Below are 26690 nucleotides of genomic sequence, written 5' to 3' on the forward strand. Positions count from 1 at the left end.
CTTCCCAAAACGCTTCAAAGGAGGCTTAGTGAGCTGTAAGCAAAGTTAACCCCGATTTCCCCCCCCCCCTGCGCTCTTTCAGCGTCGGCCCATCGTGACAGAGGCGCCATTGCTGCAAAGGATCAAAAGATCTCGGGGGGAAAAGTCCCAAACCCTCGAGAAACGCCCGGCCGTCCCTCTTCCCTCCTTCCGCTCAGCGCCATCCGAATTAAAGGACGAGCCGGCGGGCGGCCATTGGGGGAGTTCACGGGGGGGGGGGGAAGCAACTTTTTAAAAGAGCGGAGACCCAGCTCCGAGGATACCCGAGGAACGCCAGAGACGTCTCCATCCATATCCCGCAGGCCCGGCCCTTCTGCCCGGCGTACCTTGGGCGGCCTGATCTTGCAGATGCCCGTTTTCTCAGCCAAGGGTCGGATGCGGCCGATGAAGCCGAGGGGGTTGCTGAACTCCTCCCAGCTGGGCTCGAAGACGGGGCACTCGGGCGGAGGCACGAATTCTGCCACGTAGTGCGGCCCATCGAGGCCGTCGTCGTCCCCCGACATGGCGTCGGCGCCGTCGTTCCTGCCGCTGCCTCAGGGCCCGGACGAAGGAGCTCGGCTCGCGGGGATGGGGGAAGAGGAGGAGGGAAGGCGAAACCGCTTAAAGATGGACCAGAGGGCGGAGGGACATCCCGGTACCCAGCGAGGAGCAAAGGCGATCCCGGCCGATGAAGCAGCGCCGTCCTTCGAAGGCAAGGCCGCAGCTCCCTCAGGCCGGTCCAGGCCCCCGTTTGTTTTTGTTCGCTCCCCCCCTCCGCAAGGATTTGCTGCTTTGCGTGTGTGTATGTTTTTTTTCCCCTTTTCCTTTTCCTCCCCTTCTTGAGGCTCAGCGGAAGTGACGCGTCTCAGTTAAATCCCCTCTCTTGCGGAAGCGACTAATCATATCCTTCCGCTGATCTTGTTTCAAAAAATGTATCTAGTCCCGGCTCTGTTGTTGTGTATGTGTGTTTTACTGTTCTCGGTCTAAAGCGCTTCTCTCTCTCTCTCTCTCTCTGCGTTGTCCGCTTCAGCACCTCATCCGACGAAGCTATGGATGCCCCGGCAAATGATAGGAGAGAACCGAGAGCTCTAAGGGATTCGAAGTCGTGGAGCAGAATGAACGAGGGTGGGTGTGTGGGAGTGGGGGGGGGAGAGGGAGTATGTATGCCTGCGCGCAGGTCTTTCTTTCAGCGGAATCGTTCTACAACAAGAACTTCCGGTGCCGAAAGCTCGTTTCCCCCTTTCTGGTTCTGTGGGAATAGATTCCGCTCCGCCCCGCCCCTTTCCGTGCAATCTTTGCGAGGCCGCGAGCTGACTGTCCCACAAGACATCCCGTCAGTTATCCTCGCATTCCTCTCCGGCCGACAAAGAGAAACCTGGACTCCGCCCACTTGAAAGTCCCACAAGCCTCTCCAAGTACAGTACTGAATTCTCCATAGGCCCCGCCCACTCTGTTTCCACAGTAACCGCCTGTCCCTTCCCCCCCATAAAAACACGGCACCGCAGCGCCCTGGCCCCCTCGCAGTCCCTCAACCAACTTCCGGGGGGGGGGTTATCGGATCCCTGAGAGAAGAGGGCTTTTTTTTTTTTTTTTTTTTTGCAAAACTGTAATTAGCATTCCCTCAGCAACTTGGAACTCCATGCCATAAAACAATTCTCGGCTGAAGAGAATATTCGTGCAAAGAAATTGTTTTCTTCCTGAAAAAAGTATCTATTATGGCTCACCTGTTTTTTTTGGTGGCTCAAAAAGCTAAGTAGGGCCAGACCTGGGCCTTCTACCAGCTGTTCAGTTGTAGTTACAGGAGCTGTTATATTAATTATAAATGACAATTATAAATGACATATTCATTATAAATGACAGCCCTTTATTTCACAATACAGTACAGATTTATTCAATATAGTTTTCTTGGTTTTATTTTTTTCCTTTGTAAAGCCAAGTTTAAAAAAATAGTCTTATTAACGCTTTCAAATTTGCCCTTTATTTTTTATTATACATACATACATACATGCATACATACATATATATGAACCCTTCAGATTTGTCATTTATTTTTTTCCAAGAGAATATGGTTACTGTAGTGGCAATACTATTTACCTGCATTTTAAATAGCAGAAAACTGCACTAGCGTGAAATTGGTGCCCTGTTACTGATCTCTATCCTGCCTCTGTTCCAAGTCACTGCCAGTCACCTGACAGCTCTTCAAGGTCATAAGTGATGGTATGTCTTGGACATCCTCAGCCGTGTTGAAATAAAGGGAAAATGTTACCTGTAAAACAACTGAGGATTACTTTTGTCAATATTATTCTTGGGGTGAAGAGAACATTGCAGACACAGAAGAAGAAAAAATATGGCATTGAGTGCAACTGAGGGATAGATTTTGGTCAGTACTTAGTTGGAAGACCACCAGGACTACAGGCTACACCAGAGAAAGAAAACAACAGAAGCAACAGCAAACCATTTTGTAATCTTTGTCCCAAAATCTGTGTGGATGTGGCCATGAAGTAGGCCAAAGGAGATTTCATTCATTTCAAAAGAGATTTCATTCATTTTTATCCTGTAAAGGATTCTTTGAGGGAGATATGCCAAAGTCTTTCTTATGTTAAGTGCCTTCAAATCTGGAAGGGTACCATTGTTCCAAATAATGTAAAACACTTTCTAGGTGCTTTCCTGAAGTACTCTCTAAATCTGTGAAACAAAGCCTAAAATTTCCTGCCATTTCTACCAGCTTTAAATAAAGATGAAATGGGGGGGGGGTTTGCAATGACTTTCATTTCTTAAACAAAGAGAAAGGGGATTTTCAAGCAGCTGATTGTTCCATTTATTGTTATATATTTTACTACTAACAAGATCTGGGGCTAAATTAATACCTAAATTGCTAGAAATCATGCTTTTTTTCTGGAAGGTGGTATCACTTCTGGGATTCTGCTTTGGGCAATGAAATTATGCTTTGGGCAACGAAATAAAAATCTTTTCTACATAGCGATTAAAATGTATTTAAGGATTTATAAACTACCTTCCAACAGTGCTTATAGAACAATTACCAGAAAAATAGCAATAACAATATCACAAAGTAGAAGTAATAAAATGTTAATTACAAAATATAAAATGCAAGTAATAAATATGGAATAATAAGATCTGTACCTAGTCTTTTCCCAATATACAAAATTGTTTTGCTTTATAGGAGAAAAAGTAATGCTACTAACATAATTGCTAACAACCTTTAAAGTTACAATTAACTTTGACTGTACTTAACCTGTAGCCAATTTGCCAAACCTGTTCAAGACAATAATTGGTTAATGTATTCAGAGATGGTTACACAACTTATAAGGTACTATATTAAGCACATGCCTGCCTAGTGGTTGTTAATCTTTATTTTTAATCAAAAAGGATAAACTATACTAAATTTATCAAACTCATGAACTTGTGCATATTCTCAATTACATTTTGGTGGAGTCCTGGAAATACATGTAAATATATAAATATGTCAATTATAATCTTCAAGGGATTTCCACATGAAAATAAATTATGAAAACTAGTGATATTAAAATAGCACAATATATTAACTTAGTTTTTTTAAAAAGGTTTTAATCTTATCCTGCACCAGGAAGGATTTAACTTCTGCATGTAAATTCAAAATTAAATTCTATCCTATTTAGTGCTGTTAAGTCCTAGATCACAGGATAAAAAGACAATTTGTGGGCAGTCCATTGTTGCTTATCTCTAGTAATATTGTGCCACAAGCTTTTTGCTAGTGCAACAAAGCGAATAAGGGTCTTTCTCTGGAAGTAAGCGATACACAAATTATTTACTAGACGAGGAACGGAAATGCCAGGCAGCCTTAAGGAGACTTAGTGCTTTCGACTATGTAACTACACTAAAACCACCCGTACTTTCCGTTCATCAATCGGTTTAGATCTTTCCTCCAGTTGTCAAAATGATCCAAGGAAATTATTTAGACTTGTATCGACTCTCATTACTCTGTAGCCGAGACTTCATTACTGTACCCACAGAAGTCTAGCAGACAAGCCGCGCGGATGAGTAAAAGGTTGTGATTGGGCAAAATATCGGACATCGTTTATTTCCTTTCTCCTGATTGGAGGATTTTCGCAGCCTGTTGTTTGATTTTTGGTTTTTCCGTTGAGACCCGCAGTAGCAGCGGAGTGAACAGCGGAGTTAGCGGCGCGTTAGAAGGAAAGTGCAAACTTCTGGTTCCGAATGGGACCGAGAAGGGTGCGTCACGGGGTTTCACGGCGGTCTGGTAGGATAAGGGGAAAATAGTGTAGCTTCTGGTTGCTTTCGTCCTTTTTGACATTAAACCAGAAGTATCCCTTTCAGATGGTTGGAAGACCCAGACTGTTTCCACCAAGTAAACGACTAGGCTATACGTGCTTCATTTTTTATTTCCAGTTCTTATTAAGGGAACCTGCATTAGTATGACAGTTGATGTGGGATTTGAGCTGGCGGAGAATGAGAGTCAGATTCCTTTTCAGTTGCGTAGTAACCTTCCCTCAGTAGCCAAACTCCAGATTATTGGGTGCAAATTGTCACTTTTCAGAAGCAATTTACCAGCAATGAATCTTCCATTATTTGTTGGACTTAAACTTCCTTTCAAACATCATACACACACACACACACACACGCACACCACTTGCTTATCTTGAATATAACCGCCATTTTTCCCCCAATACCTACTATGGGCTTTGTTTTATATACCATGCATAGTATAGCAAATCCTTTAACATTGTAGGCTGTCTGCTCTCCAGTTCTGTTACTAATATCTTGCTAATTTGAATGGATTAGAAGATGATGAGGCAAGTTATAGATCCTTGGCTTTCCTGTTTAGGCAGATTATAATATATATGTATGTGTTCTTAAGAGTTAGGAGACTACATATTTGATAGGATTTAAATACAAAGTCGACTCTATTTTATCATTGTGAAATGGTGAACTCTACAGGACTGTAGGGAATAAATAACTTGCTCTGTGTCTTCCGAACAATCCAGTTCAATATCAGCCCTTAATTTTCAAAAGCACAAACTTTGCAAACAAAGTGTGTGCCCTTTATGCAGAAACAAACTATCCTCCGTATTTATAGTAGAAAGTAGGGATTGCTTCATACAAAGACTGATACAAAGCACTGCTGCAATTATCCACAATTTTATTTTCTAAGACTGTCTCCAAGGTCTATGTAGGTTTCAAACACATTGTTAAACGGGTTGGGACTGCAGCATATTAGTTTCTCACTCTTAAAAAAAGAGTGCAATTTGTATAGGGCAAGACACCTGGATACCATAAGCACCAAGGAATATGCTGGGGACATTCTAACTTGCAGATGCTGTCTTGGATGCTCAGAGATAGAACAATAGATTTATGATGCTTATATGGTTATTAATATAGACTAGTAAGGGATCTTGGTTGTTTATTTTGAGTAAAATTGAGTTTGTAGTTTCAGTCTAATTTTATGGTGAACAGTGTGCACAGCAAAACCCTTATGTATATGTTATAATATATGAAGTTTCTTGTAAGTATATATTTGGCATATATTGTGTTCATTGAAAAGCTGTATGTGATTGTGCTTACATAAATGTATTGATGAGGTTATTGGCTTTATGCACCAAGATATTCTTTAATGTATTCCAGACCTGAAATTATATATTTAAAAATGGGCTAAATAAATCCCAAGGATTCTGGCAGAAACCATTAAGTGGATTGTGGGAATGTGTGTTGAATGACTGAGGTTCATTGGAGGATTACCCAAGCTGAAAAGAGAAACTAAATTTAATTGAGTACAAACAAAACTTTTCCATACAATTTGAATAGTAAATATGAATTGAACTTCACTTGCTTGAATGAAGTTCTTAAATTATATTAAAGATTTTGGAGGATTTATTTGTTTTTAATGATTGGAACATTTTAGTAAAGTTAAAATATTAATGGAGGAGCTCCAATAGTACAAACATTATTGTCACATCTACATTGTTTCAATCATTGTTCCTTAACTACAAGTAAGCCACAATTGATTCTGTTCACAAAAGACATTCATCCATAAACCATGCCTTTCAAGCCACAATATGACATAGAGCATGCTGAGACAAACCAAAGAAACCACATAGTTGCATTATATGAACCAAGCCATAGCTCTATAAGCAGTTGTCACAAATAAACCCAAGACAACTTAAATGACCAGTTTTTAAAGCTGTTACAGATCAGAGCTGAATTGGACTAATCTTATTTGAATCTACAGTATTTCATGAGCTATTCCATTTTTATTGAGTTGAATTACATCTACCATTGGTGTAACTCATCCCCTTAAGTTCTTTATTATAACATATACTATAGGGACAGATTGTGAAAAAAGATCTAAGAAATGTTTTTGTTTTCTGATCTTTTAGAATAAAGGTGAAATGGTGGGAAATGTTTTCTGGCTCAATAATTCAATATATTAAATGCATTGCAGATGGTGAGAATATGCGCCATGACTACTTCTCCAAGAACACCTTCCAAAAAGTAAGTCAAAGAATTAGGTACTGATTTAAAATGTCTTTGTTTTTTTCCTCTTCATTTATCTCAAGAATAAGAATCTTGCAAAGCATAATTCATAGACCTCCCAGCATTCCATTTTTAGTTTCCAGAGCAACCTACTCAGGAATAGGCAAATCTGAAATGTTGGGCCTTTGTTGAAGTTTATGTATTTATTTGTTGTTTTAGGTATGATACCCTTTTCAAAGTCATGCCACTGTTTCTCTTTGAGGTGCTTAAAACTGCATATTATAATATGCCTTTAATACACCAACCCCCCAAAACTCCTACAAAATACAATAAAGTTTAATCCTGCCATTGTAAGAGATGTAATGATGTATTGGTTGTCTCTGTAGACCAGGGGTGTCAAACTCACAACATCACGTGATGTGTCGTGACGTATCATGACTTTTTCCATTGCCGGCAATGGGGTGGGCACGGTTTCGGCATGACGCATCCAGCCATAGGCTGGCAGTTTGACACCCCTGATGTAGACCAAGGCCAGAAAGATTCTCACCCCAATATAGCTTTTGGATCAGTATAAGTAAAACCTACAACAAATACCTAGATAAGTGTTTTGAATACAAGGGTTCGTATTCTGTATATAACTGTCAGCTGTGCCTGGTAGTTACCAGCAAGGTACCCATAAGAGTAAACAGTTTGCATTCTTTCATTAAAGTGCATGGTTACCTAATTTCTACCTTTTTCCATATAAAATGAAACTAAATGCTCTCAAAAGTTCTCATTTAGCAGAACAATCCTAATCTGGGCTGTGGGTAGGAATCCTGTTTTAGGGACCACTCCCATCCTTCTAGTATCTAGTTTAATGAAGAGAAGGATGGGGGGGGGGAGAGACATGATAGCAGTGTTCCAATATCTCAGGGGTTGCCACAAAGAAGAGGGAGTCAAGCTATTCTCCAAAGCACCTGAAGGCAGGACAAGAAGAAATGGATGGAAACTAACCAAAGAGAGAACTAAGAAGAAACTTCCTGACAGTTAGAACAATTAACCAGTGGAACAACCTGCCTCCAGAAGCAGTGAATGCTCCAACACTGGAAGTTTTTAAGAAGAGACTGGACAGCCATTTGTCCAAAATGATGTAGGGTTTCCTGCTTGAGCAGGGGGTTGGACTAGATGATATCCAAGGTCCCTTCCAAGTTGTTGTTGTTGTTGTTATTATTATTACATCTTTCCTCTCAATGTGCCACCTATATCTAAGATTACATGCAAATATAGCATGTTAAAAGCTTTTAGTAAAGTTAACTCTTTTTTAATATATATATATATTTAATAATGTTCTTCAGATCAAACACTCCACGTGCTACTTCCAAGGTTGGTGTCCTCCCTTCTCCTCACCAAAGTGATTCTACCCCTCTTCCTTCAATCAATGAACGTCTGGCCTATCTTCGCCCCTCTCGGGAGCTACTGGAATACTATCGAAAAAAGATTGCAGAATTTGATGAAGAGCATGAAGAGCTGGTAAAACGGTTGGAGGCATACAAAGCATCTTATGATGAACAGGTAAGAAAAAGGGAATGATAATCCACCAAGAGACAGGTGATCTGGAAAGCCACATAAGGAAGCTTCAAGGCTTATTCCTCTGTCCTTTTCCATAATGCAGTCGTGATTCTTCTATTGCTTTGAATTTTCTGCAAAAGCTACATAGGCATTTTCACTAAAAAGTATTAAAGAGAAATATGAATTATCTGGAACCTGATTCCCTACATTATATTTATCTGAATCTCATACTTTTAAAAAACTGTTTTAAATCACTGATAGTGAAAGAAATCTTTATCCAGCTTAGTTTTTAAAAGAATCAATATGGGCTGAAGCATTATTCTCCTGCTTCCATCTTTCTTTTTCATCCACAGTCTTAACAAGAGAATACATTCTAGTCTGGCCTAATTAAGTCAAAACTATATTTCATTTTTTATAATATATAATTTTGGTTGGTGGAGAGGTGAATTTAGAAAGCAAACAGGATGAAAAAAATGTTTTTCACTGCATAATTATGTGTTTTCCTAATAGATGAACAGATATCAAAGAAGTTCAAAGTGCTCTGTGTGTGTGTGTGTGTACATGAGCTTGCACATGTGCATTGTGTTGGTAAATTCTAAGATACTATGGTACATTAAGTAATTGATAACTTCGTTGCTGCTCTATTATTCCCTATTTTATTACTCCCTATACTCACATTGAGAGAAAAACAAAAATATAGATAATTCTGTGAAGTGCGAAGAAGTGTTGCTTTTCTTTAGGATACTGACTTTCCCAAGAAAAAAAAAGGAGGCACCCAGGAAATTGAGAGATCTGTTGAGCAAGTTTCTCCATACAAGTAAGGAAGGAATATGAAATGAGATATTATGGCCCAGCCCCTTCCTGGCATATGCTACTGGGAAGGGGATCCATATTGTATAGTTTAGTTGTAGACTATGTTCCTTAAGAATGGGAGACAGCAGTTGCGTTCTGAAGCAGACAGCTGATATCTTTAGCATGGCAATTCTGTAGTCATATTCAAAGCACTTTTATCCTCCCTTGATTCATTTACTGATCTTTGATTCAGCTAAGCCAATACTATAGCGATTGTTCTGGCTCATAGTATCTCTGCTAGGCCTAAGTAGAACTCTTTCCTAGCCTCTTTCTTAAAAGTTTTTGTTGATGAAGCCATAGAACTAACATTTGTAGCAGCTCTTGCCAAATGTAGGTAAGAGAATAAACCAAGCAATTTATAGTTGGAGAATTTGATGCAATATGCTAAGAGAAAGGAAAGTGGAACTAAACAGAAAATAGGACAAACATTAGAAGTGTAGAGGAAAGTAATTATTGTAATAGGACTAAGAGAGGCATGGATAGTTTGTCAAAAGCTACTTGAACTGCTATTGAAGCTTGAAGTCTAGAACAGGGGTCTGCAACCTCATGCTCACCCCACTCGCACTAGCACCACTGCTGCTACACAAATGGAACACTGCATGACGAAAACAGGGCAGTGCTAGCACCCGTGTGACACTCACTAGCACTGCCCTGTTTGCGTCGCGCATGCTCATGGCCCTGTTTGTGTGTGTGAACATGTGCGTAAAATGCTTCCCCCTCCCTTTCCCTCCGGTCCACCAACTGAGAAAGGGTGGATACCTCTGGTCTAGAAGACCATTCTAAGCAAACCCAAGAGATGGTAAGCATGGAGAAAACATTTGTTACAATTTGCAGAACTTGACTAAGCACCTTTTTGACAGGTTAAAATGCTAGCATTCTGCCAAGAAGGTGCCTTGGGTTTGAGATGGAATGTGATAATGAGAAAAACTTGTATTCTACTTTTGCTTCAGCTGCCAGGTAATTAATAATATTTTTTTCTGTGCAGCACAAGCTTCAATGGGAAATGCGTCAGCGAGAGGAAGAAATTGCAGAACTACAGAAGGCTCTGAGTGACATGCAGGTGTACCTTTTTCAGGAAAGAGAGCAGGTTCTGCGCCTTTATGCAGAAAACGATAGACTGAAAATCAGGTTTGTGTCCTGAAAGACTGAAAAATGCTAAGAGATTGTCTTTGATGGAATCTACAGATTTGAAATTATATTGGAATTTTGTACATGGACAAAAATAAGATATACAAGAATGGAATGCAGATGAGAACAATTTGCTTCTTCCTTACTTTTTATTTTATGACATAGGAAGATAACTGTTATTTGTTTCTTTTATGAGAAAAGATCTATAACAAAGATGCACACTGTCAGTGATAGGATCAACTTACAAAACCTTTCATTCCTCTGCTGTTGTCTTGAGAAAACTGTAAATGAAGCTTCTCTTTTCTCACTGGAATACAAATTGAGCTACAGTACACTGTATATCAACGAAGGATTCCAAATATACTGTTTTTCTCGTACATAAAACATTGTCTTTTAGAAATTTTTAAAATAAATACATACAGTTGAGTAAGAGAGGTATCTGTTTTGTTCAAGTTAATAGACAACTAATCAAACATTTCCCCCCCCAAAGGGAAATGATTTTTCCTATAAAAATCATTTCCAAGAAATTGTATCAGATTCTCAGAATTCTTTCCTGACCCTTTGTTTTTTTTTTTTTTTAAAAAAAACCCCAATAACCTCATTCACATATGGACAGTTCACATTTATCAGCTTTTCACTGTTGCAAGTCAAGTACAGAGGATATTTTCCACTGTTGTGGGATATTACTTTATGCCAGACATGTCAAACACAAGGCCCGGGGGCCGAATGCGTCCCACAAAGTGGTTTCATGTGGCCCGCGAAGCCATCCTGGAAACAGTGAGGGAACGGCCCCCGCGGCCTTGGCCTTGGCCCAGGCCGGCCAGGAGCCAATGTGCAATTTTGTGGTAGCCATCTATGCTGAAACACATTCAGCCTTAGCTCCACAAAGCCATCCAGAAACAGCGAGGAACTAGCCCCTGCCACGTTGGCCCCACCCCCTGGATGCGTGCTGGGGAGGTGTCACCCTTTGTGAGGAAAGAAGAAATGGACCATGCCTTGGCGCTTGCCCCGGTCCAACCCCCTTCTGCCAGAGACTCTCAGATCTGTCCCAGGCCCCCACAGGCACCCTTGATGCGAAGGATGTAGAGCTGGCCATGCCCACCCAGTAAGCCACACCCACTCCATCCACACCCACCCAGTAAGCCACACCCACCCGCCCCCCCCAAGGGCAACCGTAATGCTGATGCGGCCCTCAATGAAATTGAGTTTGACACCCCTGCTTTATGTAATCTCATGATGATAGGAATTTTAGAATTACCATCTGGACTGATACAGGTTTCAGGAGTCACGCCGAACATTTCTACTTATATGTATGTCTTAGTACTAAAATGGAACCTCCTCTTCCAAAGCATCACATTGGTATTTCCCCCCAAATAATTTAGGAGTCTGGTTTTAAACCGTCTCTAATTTATAAAATGGTTTGGTAACATTGCCTCCTGGTGGCTAAAGGCTCAAGTTCACATTCTTAGTAATAAGATGCTACTATAATTTCTATTAGTCCTTTCTGAAATAGAAAAAAAAAATTAGAGAATATCTTCAGTAGAGGAGAAATTAATTTTAAGACATTGTGTTTCCAGCCATTGGTTTGCCATAGAGTTTTTATGAGGATCTATGTAGTCAGATTCTACAAGAAAGAACTTCTAGAGCATGTAAAGTAAAAGGTTTGCTTTTCAAAGATTAGATGAACCTTAAAGTCAACAAAAAGTGCAGCATACCTCAGCATTTAGGAATAGAAGTAAATTGCTTTGTTTTCAATGCATTACTGTATAGGGAATTAGAGGACAGAAAGAAGATTCAACACCTTTTGGCTTTATTAGGAACAGACAATGGTGAAATTACCTATTTTCACAAGGAACCACCAAATAAGGTAATGACCATCAATTAACGTAGATATTTTTACTGCATGTGTTTTATTTTATAAAATACATTACATTACTGATTATGGCTTATTAAAAAGATTTAAATAATTGTATAAAATGTAGCTGCAACAAAGTATTTTTTAAAAGGTATTCAAGGAACTGCAATATATTTTTGGAGTGAAAAGTACCATTTAGTTCTCTGAGAAAGAGCAGAATATAAACATTATCACATCCATAAATTTTCAGACAAAAGATAATGGAAGTCAGTAAATGAAATTGACGAATTTGTGCCTCATAGGTCTAAATCCAGTACTTTCCCAAGTGACAGTTCCAGAAAGCCTTGTAAGTCAAGGTTGGTCAATCTATAATTCCAGTCAAGTTGTTAAAAGTAAATAATTATATAGATCAGCTTTTACAGGAATGGCTTTTAATGATAGACAAAGTTTAGCTATGCTACTTACAACATTATCTATAAATGTTAAGGACAGCATTGGTCAGTTTTGTCATGACTTGATTAGTGTGTTACAAGTAGAACCAAATTTCAGTTTTGCCACAAGTATTCTGAGCAAACCTGGATCTCTAATCTAGAGATTATATTGCAAGGCGATGTAATATTATACCCACATCTTACCAGCTTGGAAATACATGCAGTCTACTAACACAGTCAGAAGCAAATGAATTTGTTAAGTGTGCTAGGAAACTGACAGAATGCTGACTGAAAGATTTGAGAAATGCAATGCAGCATTTTTTATTGGCAGAGAAGTGAACAGAGATCAGATTTTTTTTTCTTCAATAGATCATTGAAAAATTAATTTGAAAAAGAAAGTTTATATTTGTTAATCTAGAGAAAACATGTGTTAAAGTGAGTGTTTTACATAATTATGAAATTGAATATTGGTTGCTGAATGCTTTAAGAGTGGTACATGAAGGAAATAAAGCATGCAAGAGAAAAAAAAGCATAGGTAATAGCTTGACATTACACAGTGTAAGGCAAAGTTGTGTGATGTCCCCCTGGTGGTTTAATGTATTAATACATTAATAAAAATATATAAGAATGCTTATAGTGATTTTAGACTTTTATCAGTTGGAAACATGAATGTACTTATCTCTGCAGATTATGCCTTCTTTTAGCTGAGACTTGAAGGATTTGCAGTATATGTTAGATACACAACAAAGTGGATTAGAAAATTAAGTTATAAAATACCAGAGTAATTGTGATTAATGGGGAAAATTAATTAGAACAAGTAGGTTAATTTGTGCATTTCAGTAAAAGATTTACTTGAAGAAGGAAAATGTATGAAGAAATATTAAGATACAAGCATAAACATTAGCAGTTGAAACTGAACTACAAGATCATTGTTATCTATATATTTTATTTCTTATAATTACAGTGTCTAATGTGTATATGAAATGCTTTGATAGAATAAACAATGAGCAATGTTTTGGTTTTTATAGGTCACTATACATCAGCTACCAACCAAGAGCAGAGATTCCCTTGATAGATATGCCAAATACACTTCAAAAGCAGGTCAGTGGAAAAATAAAAATTACTTTGACTAAACATTAGAGATAACATTCAGGTACCATAGGGTTTTATGGAAAAGATCTGACTCTACTGGATTTGCCTGCTTGACTATTCAGCCTTCCCCTTTGTGGTACTCTGTGGATGTGTTGCAACAACCCCCAAGATGGTGCCTGTAAATTTGGGAATGGTGCTTTAATTTTTCCTAGATGATGTGAGCTGAAGTCTCTCCTCTCCTCTCCTCAGATATTCTAAAAGCTGGGTTGCTCTTTTCATTTAGAACAGCCATAGAGAGAGAGAGAAAACATTCTCTCTCGGAGATTTTCCTGCTAAGCTCCTTTGCACAAAATTATGTGGGCTTCTTTTCCCAAAGAATCTCAAACTAATTTCAATTAAAATAAAACCCCATACCATTTCAGACAGGTGGCTGACCAGTCTATTCTGGTTAATTGAATGAATTGGTTATATTCATTCTTTAAAGAAAGCAAAACCTAAAAGTTTTTATCGGTTATTTCAGGAATCTCTCAGGCAGAACACCAACAGGGGAAGTTGTGACTACCAGCCAAAAGGAGACAAACTCTAAATAGCAGTTCACCTGCTGTGCTATGTGAAGGACCATAAGTACCCCTTTTTATGCTAATCACTTTGATTTCAGCCATAGTGGAGTAATCACCAGTGGATTTCCTCTGTATAATTTTGGGGTGCATCAATAAGAACTTTTGGTATAAGCAATAAGTCCAGAAATACTTAGGCTGTTCTGCCTATGTTTAACAATAGGTACACATGTAAAATTAGAATTAGAGAGATAGTTTGGTGTACTGGTGAAGGTGCTGGCCTAGAAAGCAGTATAAGTTCTAGGTCTCCTTTAAGCATGAAATGCCAGTTGAGTGACTTGAATCAGTCACTCAGCCCACCTCACAGGGTTATTGTGGGGAAAATAGATGGCAGAGTATTAGGTACATTTGCTGCCTCAAGTTATATATTTGAAAGGATAAATATTCTTAGACACTGCCTTAATAATTCTTAGGTCTTTGGTTAGGACTTGTGTTATTATTAAGTTTCTACAAGTCCTAGACTGTAAATCTAGCTGTAAACTACCCATATAATAAAGTAATATTAACAATTCATAAAATAATAATAAAATAGAACAAGCTATTTGATACCAATTCAGTCAAAGCCAGAACTGAAAAATAAATGATTCAAAGTGTAGATTGTGCAAAGAAGTAGAAGAAACAGTAGATCATATACTTAGCTCATGCAAGAAAACAGCACAAATTGATTATAAACAGTGACATAACATGGTCACCAGAGTGATTCAATGGAAGGTCTGTAAAAATTATCATGTGCCATTCATGAAAAATTGGCAGGAACACAGTTGAAAAAGTAGCTGAAAATAAGCAGATTAAATATTGTGGTATTTCTAAATATAAATTGATAAAGGCTTGGCTCACAACTCACCAGCTTTAACTGTTGTTGAAAAAAAAAGATAATTGATGTGGAAATACAAGGGAATAGTAGAATAGAAGACAAATAATTGGAGAAGATCACAAAATATAAAGATCTGAAAATTGTAGTTGAAAGATTATGGCATAAGCCAGCCATATTGGTCCCTCTGGTTATTGGCATACTGGGTACTATACCAAAATATCTTGGATAGCACTTAGAAAAAGTGTGCATTTACAAAATTTCCATCTGCCATTTACGAAAGGCCACACTGCCTGGATTCACACATATACCGCACTGATACATTATGACATCCTAGTTCTGGGGAAATACTTGAGGCAAATGAAGGTCAATACCAGCTAAGAATTGGCAATTGTAATTTCACATTATTGTATATGTAATCATAATATAGATTATGGAATGTATGTCTACAGTCTCAGACCAATTTGCTTTTTTCCCTTCCTTTTGAAGAGTTTTGGAGAATTATTTTTGAAATTCTTTTTAAAGAGATGTTTATCATCTGATAAAAGGATTGTTTATAGATAAAATTATCTACTGATTGCTGGGTTGATTTTCTTATATTTAAGGAAGTTAATATCTAATTCATTAAGTCTCTAATATTTATAATCCATTTCCACCCTGCTCATTCAAGCTAAAACATTGTCCTACAGATTCTAGCTAAATCAGTTTCCTACCAATTAAATTTGCTTTGGTTCTGTGAATCTCCTTTTCAGTGTATATTAATACTAGGTGTTCTTCTTTTAAAAAAAAAAAACTTCCATTGGGGGAGATACATAAAAAAGAATTTTCATCACAAATATAAGTACTTGGAGCCAGGCCTAGCAGAAGAGAAAGCATCTGTAGTATATTTCAACAAGATATTTTTATGGTAGCATTTTTTACATATGTAAGTTGTTGTCCAGTTGATTCAGAAAAGTAAGTGGTGTTACCTGTATTCTTATTTAACATTGCATCTGATATTGATTCTCTAATGACAGCCAGGTTAACACACTAAGATATTTTTTTTAGAAATAATGTAAAACATTTTGAGAATTTTCTAGAAATATTGTAGAGCATTTCTGACATCCAAACCAACATATGCCATCCTAGCTTATAGGACTGAACAAATAGTTAACAGCTCACAATCTGTTTTATATTTATAATGGGTTTATATCTATTTTTATTATATGTAAGCTAGTTGGGAGTCAGAGTGATCCAACCTTTTTATCTCCTTCTCAAAAAGCAATAAATCTGCATACTCTTCCTAAACCCATTTATCTGTTCATCTTCTGGCAAGGTTTCCAGGCATTCTTGTGTTTCCTCTTAAAAAGCTCTGTTAAGATAGTTAAGACTGTAGGAAAAAAAACTCGTTGCAACCTGCCTGCCCTCCATTGAGGACCTGTATACTGCACAAGCCAGAAACAGGGCTGAGAAAATACCTACAGGAGCTGTAGTGGTGCAGTAGTTAGAATACAGTATTGCAGGGTAATTCTGCCAACTGCCAGGAGTTTGATTCTGACCATCTCAAGGTTGACTCAACCTTCCATCCTTTTGAGGTCGGTAAAATGAGGACCCAAATTGTTGGGGGCAACATGCTGACTCTGTAAACCGCTTAGAGAGGGCTGAAAAGCACTGTGAAGTGACATATAAGTCTAAGTGCTAATGCTATCTACAGACTTCTCACATCCTGGACATAAACTGTTTCAACTTCTCTCCTCAGGACACCGCTACAGAGCATTGCATGCAGAAACAACTAGACACATTTTCCCCCCATGCCATCACTCTGCTAAACATCTAATTCCCTAAAGATGTAGTAGGGCTGTATTTCTATTATCCTTCTCATCTTTCCTACTATCTTCTACTGGTATCTTTTGATTTATCACTTGTTTGTATGTACACTGAGCACTTGTGTACCGGAGACAAATTCCTTGTGTGTCCAATCACACTTGGCAATAAAGAATATTCCTGTTCCTGTTGCTACTTTGGAGAGAGTTGTGACCCATTCTGTAAAGGGTGTAGCTACTTCAGGCATTTTTTTTTTCTTAACAGGGTTCCCATAATTGCTATTGTATATGCAAATCTGTTACAATCTGTTTTCCTAAAGTTCTTGTAGTTCTCCCCTCTTGGACGCTGTTAATATATCACAGTTTTCAGGATGCCTCCTTCCACTGAAGGAAAAGAGAAATAGAAATGATTGTGAAAATTATTTCTCTACAGCAGATGAAGATATTGGTTTGATAATGGTTTTTATCATAGGGAAAAACTATCTTGTGTTTTCATTCTGATTTTTATTTCTTCTTTTATCCTGCAACTTTAAGAGAGATTATTTACCCTGTTTCAGACGTTTAATTATTTCTTTTGGAGCAAGTGCAACCTGTTTTTCAGTGTACAGAAAAAGAATTTTCATAGTAAGTGCGTTGTTCCATTCTGCTAAATACGGTCACCTTAAAACATTACCTCAAGGAACCTTTCGGATTAATAAAATAACATCTTATTACTTAAACTTATTTTCTTTGTAGGTTCTAAAAGCTCTGCCTTCAAAAATAAAGGAGAGAAGCCTGAAAGTGCAGATAGATACCAAAGAGACAACCAAACACTCCTACTACAGGTAATTGGTAGTACTACATGAAAAACTGTAGTACTGGTCTGGATTTCAATTTATCAGATTCAGCATCAGTTCTTTTAATAAGAAGGAATTAAAGAATGTGTGCACGATAATGAACATGTTGACACTTTATGGTGATATACTATTGACATTCCACCTCTCCTGCATTGGAGTCTTGACTGAACCCCAGTTAAACAGATCTTAGTGAAGGGTATTTTCATCTAGCCAGGTTTTGGTAATGGATGCCAGTCTTCCCTTTAATCTATCATTTCTTTGTCTACAAGTTGGATCTATTATAGACAGATCTGGTATTAAGGGCATTAACCTGTTCCATTTCAGGTGAGCCTCCCTGAGAAAAGTGGGGGAAAGAGAAAGTGGCAGAAAGTAGCAAAAGAGCATTAAGAAGATAGTACTTTCGCAGGCACCTAGATTGACTTACTTTTTTACTTCAGGGATGAACAAAAGATTGCAAAAGTGGCCACACTAGAAACAGCCTTGGCAAGGAGAGAGAGAAGCAGAACTACCTGAAATTAGACTAGCCAAAATGGAACCATTAGAACCGTTCTTCCCACTCAGAAGCATGCAGTGTACATGACAAGATGTGAGCGGAAGAAAATGGCACAAGAATTGAATGTAGATTTCTTAATAGAATTTACATATTAAACTCAATGGTTGCTGGGATGCTGTCTTCGTTTTGCAGTTTGAAAGTTTTAAGAGATCTGCAGCCTTGAATTGCTCACTGGGGAAACTTCCAGATCTAGTATCCATCAAGAGAAGCCTGACAAGTTAATAGCCCCAAGAGTTTTGACCTTCATTTGACTGACAAAGGGAATTGTGCAGGAGCAAGAATTGATGACTCGGGAGTCATTTCTATATAATTCTCTTCCTGGTGATATATCACTATTTCCTCAGAATTTAGCTATGCAGATGTATGTTCCCAGGCCCTTATATACTAAGCTATCTGATAAAGTCACCCAGGGTTCATCTGAACATAATTTTATTCCCCAATGTTATTAAGTGGTCACAACCATTGAAGGGATTTTGAGGGGATCCCACTTTTCTTCCGAGCTGGGCTCCTAGTACAATGTAACCTAACTGGTTGCCTTTATTACAAGAGATGAAGGGAGTGCAATTGGGAGAAGGAGGAGCAAATCTGGGAATGTATGGTCCAAAGAAAGAGCAAGTGATTAATGGTGGATGACACTTTAAGTAATCATTTTATCTTTGACATTTAATGGTTGGACAAACAACTGTGACAGCTTTTCTAAAAAAGAATACATACCGTAAATGCCGGCGTATAAGGCGACTTCCGCGAGCGCTGAAATCGGCACCAAAGATGGGGGTCGTCTTATACGCCAGAAATACTGGTAGTTTCCGGCGTATAAGACGACGTTCTAGGAATGCGGCCCAGCGATAAAGACGGGGGTCGTCTTATACGCCGGGTCGCCTTGTACGCCGGCATATACGGTAATGCTCCCTTCTTATATAACCTTTCACAAAACAGTGGGTTGGACTTGGAAAGTCTAAATCACCCAGCCAGCTTCTGTACCTATGGGAGAACTAGAAGTAGAACGTTCCTTTCTTCTAGTCCAGCGCCTTAATCCACTACACCAAACTGCCTGAAACCTGCAAACAGGTTTTTGCAAGGGAAAGATTTTATTTTATTTTACTTTATTTGCATTATAGCATATTCTTCAGATTATTATTTTTTCTTTGTGGATTCAGGTGGAAGCTCTTCAGGCTCAACTAGAAGAACAGACTAAGCTGTCAAAGGAGCAGATTGAAGCACTGCTAGAAGATCGACGCATCCGAATAGAAGAAGTGCAGGTGCAGCATCAGAGGGATCAGGAAAAGATCAAAGACACTACTGAAAAGTACGTGCAAAAGACCAGTTGAGATCACCTACTAAAAAGAATGATATATTGGGTGTTGTAAAAGCATTTTATCCTGCCCTGGGCAAAATATCGTTTTTTAAATCTAACGGTCCTGGTTTGAACCTTTGCTACAGTATGTGTGGGATAGATTGTTTTGTAAGTGATCATTTCTAGACAATGTTATTATTTGAGAAAGAGTCCTAATATTGTAATTGAGCCTAGCTATTACAAATTCAATCACCAATTCCCAAAGAAAAGATCTTGATATTGGCTCTATGAGAAATCTTTTAGCAATCCTGTAGAGCTGCAAATTAGGATAAAGAGTCTTAGATTAGATGACTAATCCAATCTGGGTTAGGATCCAGATCCATGTAGACTCAAATCCAGAATACAGATGGTAACAAAGCAGCCATGCAGACCTAAACATAGGACACGCCAATATACTGAAACTGTTGCTTCACGTTCCACATCCTGATTCACTCTCATAGTGGGGTTAAAGTATAAATTGACCAATAACTCATTCACTAATTCATTGTAATCTGCCTTTCCCCAGATACCATAAAGCTCAAAATTTGCTACATGAGAGTACCAAAGATTTTCTGCAGATGAAGTTTGATGCACGAGCAAATGAAAAATCCTGGATGGCAGAGAAGGACACTCTGCTGAGGAAGCTGGACAAATGTAGATGTGCACACAAACCGAGCAGGATTTGTAAGAACGGTAGTCCAGTCCAGGACCACATCAATCAGAGTTACGAGAGTTGTCAAAGCTGGTGGGCTACTAGCCCAGAGAAACAGGACATTAGCCTGCAGTGGGAAAATAGTCCTTGTCAGCAGAGTTTCACCAAGAGATCACCTCCCAGTGGGAAGGTTGAAGTTTTCAAGAAGAGGAAACCAAGAGCTGCCAGATGTGTTTCTCAAGCAGAGCATGGCATTCATAAAGTGTATGGAGTAGAGATTAAGGTAATGGCGACTATGTTGAATCAGGTTGTTTCTGAAGATTAAATATAATGCCATACGACTTCAACACTATGATGCGGTGGTGCATTGAAATGTTAAACGTTTCTTGCCAGTCACTGTTTTCTCTTAATTATTCATTGATGTGACCTTTTCTGTATTTCTTCCAGCTGCTTAAGAAGCCCAAATAAGGATTGAGCTTATTTATTTTATTTTATTTTATTTTTCAACTCCAGGGTTTACAAGATCAATTGACACAGGAGCAGACGTTAGCAAATATGTATCGAGAACAGTGTGTTTCATTGGAAGAGGAGTTGGCTAAGATTCGGGAGGAAGGAAATTTAGGTCAAGAGATGTTTAAGGTAAGTAGTTTTTGTTGCTGTTGCAGCAATTTTGCAAATCTTATGAAAACTGCTCACAAATATCTGATTATTAGATTATAATCTTATGGGTTTTTTTCCACATTTGTAGCAACGGTCAGAAAAGATGGGGAAGCGTTTACAGCTAATGACCCAGCGCTATGAGGCACTGGAAAAAAGGCGTGTCATGGAGGTGGAAGGATTTAAAACTGACATCAAACAACTTCAACAAAAGCTGCAGGATGTGGAGAAGCAACTTTTCAAGGTAACAAGGGTTAAAATAACAATTCCTCCAAAATAATGTGTTGAAACCAAATTTCCAAACTTCTGAAAGAATAATTAGCAGAATCTATTTTTGATTAACGGGGGTTTTACCAAGAGCCAATGTAGTGTGGGGCTAAAGAGATTGTGAAGAAAGTTGCAAATTCTAGTCCTCTCAGGGTTATGGGAAGGTCTGACCTTAGGTTCTTGCAACGTGAGGTGTCTCAGGACTCAGATATTTGACCACTCTTTAGTATCTACATAAAACTGCTGGGGGAAGTCATCAACAGCATGGGATTCTATATCATCAATATGCTGATAACCAGTTATAAATCTTTCCCCTGATCATCCAGGCAATGCCATCTGGGTTCGGACCCAATCCCTGAAGGTTGTGAGGGTCTGGTTGGGAAGAAACCAGCTATGACACAACCATAACAGTGGGTCTGGTTTTTGCACCCCCTGTCCCCTCAATCTGGTGAGGTGTCACCTTTGATTCTTGCCAGGATAGCACACAGAGATTATACCAAACTTGTCCTGGGCTTGAGGTGGTAGCCATGGCTGGGGGCAAGGGAATTGCATAGATCCATCTTGTGCACCATTTATGCCATTATGCCATTCCTGGACCAGGAGGCCTTGCTCATGGCTAGTCATGCTCTGATCGCTGCCTGTTGGATTATGGGGATATATTTTGCATAGGTTACTCTTGAAGACCATCCAAAAGTTAAACTGGCCAGAATACAGCTACAGATGCACTTCTAGGCACCCTGTAGTTTTGTGTAGTATATCACTGCTTGAGCTTCACTGGATACCATTTTTGTTCTGGGTACACTTCATGGTGCCAATTATCATTTTTAACGCTGTATCTTGTACATGGCAAAATTATTAATGGGACTGCCTCTCCCTGAGGATATCTGCCCAGGGTTACACCAGGTTAGATAGGATGGGCATGTCCCAGTTCCCTTTCCTTAAATGTCATCTGGGGAGATGTAGGAAATATGCCTTCTCCATAGCAACCCCTGCCCTAGGCAACATCCAGATCTCATAAGCCCTTACCTATCAGCCTTCCAGAAGGCCTTAAAAAGCTGCTTCTTTCTCCCAAACATTGGGTTAGGGAGTGGCTGGAACCCAATCATTGTTGAATGTTGATGATTAGAAGAGTGTTTTGGGGTTCTGCGAACTACCTTTGGATGGTGGTTCCATTGTTTCTTGTCACATTTTTACTACTATTTTTGTGGGCCACCCAAGATCATTGTACTTAAGATGGGGAACCATATATGTCCTTTCGGTCAATTGGTTAATAAAATCTACTCAAAACTTTCTATATTCCTTTTCCAAAATCAAACTATTTTCAAAACCTGTTTGTTCTTTCTTTGAAATTGTTTTTCTTTCTAGGTGATAATGAACGTGGGACCTGACCAAGATCTTGCAATTCTACATGAAGTTCGCCAAGGGAATAAGAGAACTAAAAAGATACAAGGACAACTGAAAAACTTAAAATCAAAGATATATGGGCTGGAGAATGACCTGCGAGTTTACTGATAATGATATGTCAATCAATATGAGTGGTGTTGATAAAGACCTGTCGCTACAACAAACTCTTTACTTTTTTTTTTTTTTTTTTTTTTTTTTTTACAAATGTGTCGCTTGCAGTGAGTGTAACATATACTTTCCATTCCAGGGCAGAAGAAAACAATTGAAACTTGTGTGAGAATTGAAAAGAAACTCCGTTTATCTTTTTGAATGAGTATCTAGATTTGGTCTCTGTGATGTTGATTTATACACAGAATCGGGACAGAGATATTTGGTGATTGCTTTTGCAGTGCCTAGAAGAGATACGATCTATAAGAACTTTTCACTGGCTAAGAATGATATGTTATGCAGGGATCCCAAGAAAGTGGCTAGGCGGGCTGTGTACCTTCTATATCTTAGTTTATTATAGAGAAGAAAGGAATTTCCAAATGACTCTCTCAAACTGGACAGTATAGAAGGGGTTGATACCAATTTATATAGAGAAGAGAATCTCTTACAGTGAGTCATAAGGCTGTTTTAATTCCATTTTTCAAATTAGTTCTTTGAATAAGTGCTTTCCTGAATTCTCTACAGATTTGTAGCACAGATCAAGATGAACTCTATTCATAAGTGACAGCTTCAGTCTAAAACACAATTCTATCACCCAGGATAAAGAGTGTGTACATGGTTGCTGTGTACACTAAAAGGGGAATCAGACCCATTGAGCTGAAACTTGTATATGAATAAAATTAAGGATTAAGTTGTAACACAAATGCTTCCTAGCATGGGTCATTTTATGTTTTCGTGAGTATAATTTTTATTTTGCAGAAATCTTTCTGAACCCAGAAAAGAATTATGATGCATCTATTGTTTATACTCTGGTGTAGAACATTAAAACTTACATTATAGTATTTACTTGATATTCTTTTTGTTGTTGTTGATCATTAGCAATTACAGAGGTTTAATGTAAACTATTTAATAGCCTGCATTTAGGTTATTAATAGGCCATTTAATATTAGTTAATAATTTCCACATAAGAAAAAAAACTTTGGGACAGTTTAAGATAATTGTATCAATCTACTTTCTTAATGGTACAACTAACTTTAACATGCCCAGTTATGCTTTCTCTTGTGCATATATACTGTGTGCATATATGTATATTTGCATAATATTCCGGAAATATCAGAGCAAAAAATAGTAAGCTAAAGAAATTTAGGCACACTGGCACACATTAAAAAATAAATTCTGATGCCCGCTCTCAAAAGAAGATATATACCCATACACTTACATGCACATAAATATACATATGCAATATATATACATATACATACACTCATATGTATACATTTATATATTAATCACAGACCATTTAGAATACATAGCAGAAAAAAGTCTTGAGAGTTAACAAGGTGTATATTATATGGTAACTGAATCTAGAATTTCTGCTTCAGATACTGTGAAGCATCCCAGAAGGTAGCAAAGAAAGCTGGTCATGGAGAGGATGTGTAGCATCCATGACAATACTGGGGACCCTAGTCAAGCATCACTTAAGTGCTATGTCCTGGACAGAAGACGGTGGACTTCCAATAATCTTATTTTCTGCCATCTCACCACAGCCTTTCCGTCCGAAGCAGTAACATCTCCAAATCACACAGTGGTTTCGACAGGATGCTTTCAATAGTCCCTGTATAGAAATGGGAAGGACAAGGGAAGGAAGATGTGCTCTTCTATGATGCAGAAAATGCAGGTGCTGCTGCGCCTGCTTCACCAGTGTCTCACTGTTGAGCCACCAAGCTAACCTGCTTGTCAGCTGCGCACCCAGAAACTTGATACTACTAACAACCTCCAGAGCTGAATCGTTAATACACAGAGTTGTATGGCTGTGCCTGCCTTTTCTGAAATCGACAATGATCTTGCACAACAGTCATGGATCAGCGGGGTGAACAATAGCGGACTTAGGATGTAGCCCTGAGGAGAATTTGTACTCAAGAGCAGTAGCTCCCAACCTTTTGGGCACCAGGGACCGGTTCCGTGGAGAAGTTTTTTTGTGGACTGGAGAGGGCGTGGTCCATACTTGCCTCCATCCCGCTGATGGGGCTTCACTTGTTTGTGTGGTCTGGTTTCTGGCATGCTGTGACATGCCAGAAAGTTCTTGACTTATGATTATAATTAGGATTGGAATTCCTGCCGTTAGTCACAGCAGTTGTAAAGTGAATCATTGTCATGGATCCGCCCTCGGACCTCTCTCCAGACACGAGTTCAGATGAGGAGGATGAGTCAACAGAGGAAAGGGCAGAGCAGGGCCGAGCAATGCCCCGGATCGGGGTTCAGAGAGTGCTAGCCTGACGGAGCAGCCTCAGCTGGGTTGATTGGACAAATGACAAGCTGAGGCTGAGTGAGGCAAGCCACAGCTGCAAGTTGTCCAGGAGGCTCTAGGTCAGGGATGTCAAACTTGCAACATCACGTGATGTATCGCAACACATCGTGACTTTTTTTCCATGGGGTGGGCGCGGTTTCACTATGATGCATCCAGCCCGCGGGCTAGCAGTTTGACACCCCTGCTCTAGGTGAGTTCCAGGAACAGCTGCCACCTGTTGATGAGGAGGAGGTACTGTAGAATTCACACCTCCCGATCCAAGGACACAACTAGGGCAGAGAGGAGACAGGCACAAGGCCAGTCAGCTAGATTATTCACAAGGAGGCAACCTCGCCACTCATGAAGGACTGCACTGGCATTGCTTACTTAATCTCACCCTGAGGACTTGAATGTTGCTGGATCATCGTGCCCAGTTCCCTGCCTTGTGTGCTCATGCTGTGAATCCTGACCCACTTGATGTGTGGACTGCTTTCCTGGACTTTCATGTGTGCCCATTGGAATCTTGCAGTGCTGAGCTCAGAATCTGAACTGGCACAATGGGGGAGGATGCTTTCTGAGGACCTGGTTTGGGGAGGGGTGAATAAATACATGTAGAACTCTTACTGTATGTATATGTGTATGTATGTGCATGAGGAGAGTAGGGCAGCACAGTCATCATGTGACTAGACCCAATTTCATGATCGCTTTTACTGTGATCCCTTTTACGTTAAATGAATCATACAGTCATTAAGCAAATCCAGCTCCTCTAATTAAAGTTGCTTGTTGGAAACCAGTTGAGAAGGTTGCAAACCGTAATCACATAACCAATGGGGTTGCCAAGTGCCCAAATTGCTACCCCATGACCATCGGGGTAGTGTGACAGTCATAAGTCCAAGGACAAGTTGTAAACCACTGTGACCATTGTAACTTTGAACCGTTATCAAACAAAACAATTGTAAGTTGAGGACTACTTGTGATATCTGAAGATTTATATGATTCCCTCTTGGTTTGGAGTAGAAGGACTTGTCCCTTGATACTTAATCTGCTTGTTTCAAAATGCTACTGAATGTAGGACCAATCTGTTCTACATAAAATTATCCCTAAAATCAATACAAACAGCTATTTTGTTAATTTGGTTTTTGGTGGTGATGTTGTTTATTGTTTGTTTTGTTTTGTTTTATTCCAATCACTAACTCAGTGTTAGAGTATGGAGAAAGCTGAGAAAGCAAAAATATGATTAAACAAACTGTATGTTCTGCCCTTGGAGAATTCTTAGATGAAATCTAATGTGGATGAGGTTGAAAACTTTGTTTACACTATAAATATAACTGTAGATGTATGGCATACTTGTCTGTACTGGCAATATAACTTCTGGATCATATTCTGAACAGGCTTCTGCTGGTTTATTTAGCAGGTACCACAGAACAGGTATGTTTCCACTGTACCTTACATCCTGAACTAGAAGATTTTTCAGATTTTTTAACACTGTATTAAATTAGAACTGCCAGCTTTCTCATTAAAATAGGGCATGTAATGTCAGCTAATATGGTTTGCAACATAAGCTTTTGAAGGGAAAAGTATCCAATCCAATCGACAAATTATAAGAATGGCAGGAAAAATGCAAATACTGAGACTAAAGCAACATTGGATTGATAGATTTTGAAGCGAATATCAAAAACTCAAAGCTTTGCATTGATTTATAGTATGCTGGAATGTTTAGGATAGTTCTGGGATACTGGAAAAACCACAGTGTCTCGCTATAAAAACAACATAGGAACAATTAATTACAGGTAGTCCTCGACTTAGATTCATTCATTTAGTGATCACAATTATAATAGCACTGAAAAAAGTGACATGGTCATTGTTCATGTTTGTGACATTTGCAGCATTCCCATGATCATGTGATCAAAA

The 26690-nt window shown here is 38.9% G+C and overlaps 2 protein-coding genes across 4 annotated transcripts in view; one reads left to right on the forward strand and one right to left on the reverse strand.

Moving 5' to 3' along the window:
• The window catches only part of KDM5A (lysine demethylase 5A), a 50255-nt gene extending 49713 nt beyond the window's left edge, over positions 1-542 (reverse strand). Inside the window, exon 1 of the mRNA XM_039364137.1 lies at positions 366-542. Coding sequence (XP_039220071.1) covers positions 366-542 — 177 coding nt within the window. The remainder of the gene's footprint in view (positions 1-365) is intronic.
• Positions 543-1165: 623 nt separating this feature from the next.
• Positions 1166-23343, forward strand: CCDC77 (coiled-coil domain containing 77). Of its 3 annotated transcripts, none has more exons than XM_039364142.1 (12): positions 1166-1433; positions 6476-6525; positions 7842-8058; positions 9893-10035; positions 11806-11902; positions 13350-13422; positions 17379-17467; positions 19190-19338; positions 19892-20300; positions 20531-20656; positions 20766-20918; positions 22307-23343. In XM_039364142.1, the coding sequence occupies exons 2-12, from the start codon at positions 6476-6478 to the stop codon at positions 22451-22453; spliced, it is 1653 nt and encodes a 550-aa protein (XP_039220076.1). In that variant the 5' UTR covers positions 1166-1433; the 3' UTR covers positions 22454-23343. The 3 variants fall into 3 exon arrangements, with proteins under 3 accessions (XP_039220076.1, XP_039220074.1, XP_039220075.1); XM_039364140.1 differs by lacking the exon at positions 1166-1433 and adding an exon at positions 4158-4248; XM_039364141.1 differs by lacking the exon at positions 1166-1433 and adding an exon at positions 4281-4384.
• Positions 23344-26690: the final 3347 nt, after the last annotated feature.

The sequence above is a fragment of the Crotalus tigris genome, unplaced genomic scaffold, assembly GCF_016545835.1.
Source record: "Crotalus tigris isolate CLP2741 ecotype Arizona unplaced genomic scaffold, ASM1654583v1 scf7180000019663.277103, whole genome shotgun sequence".
In the NCBI taxonomy this organism is placed as follows: domain Eukaryota; kingdom Metazoa; phylum Chordata; class Lepidosauria; order Squamata; family Viperidae; genus Crotalus; species Crotalus tigris.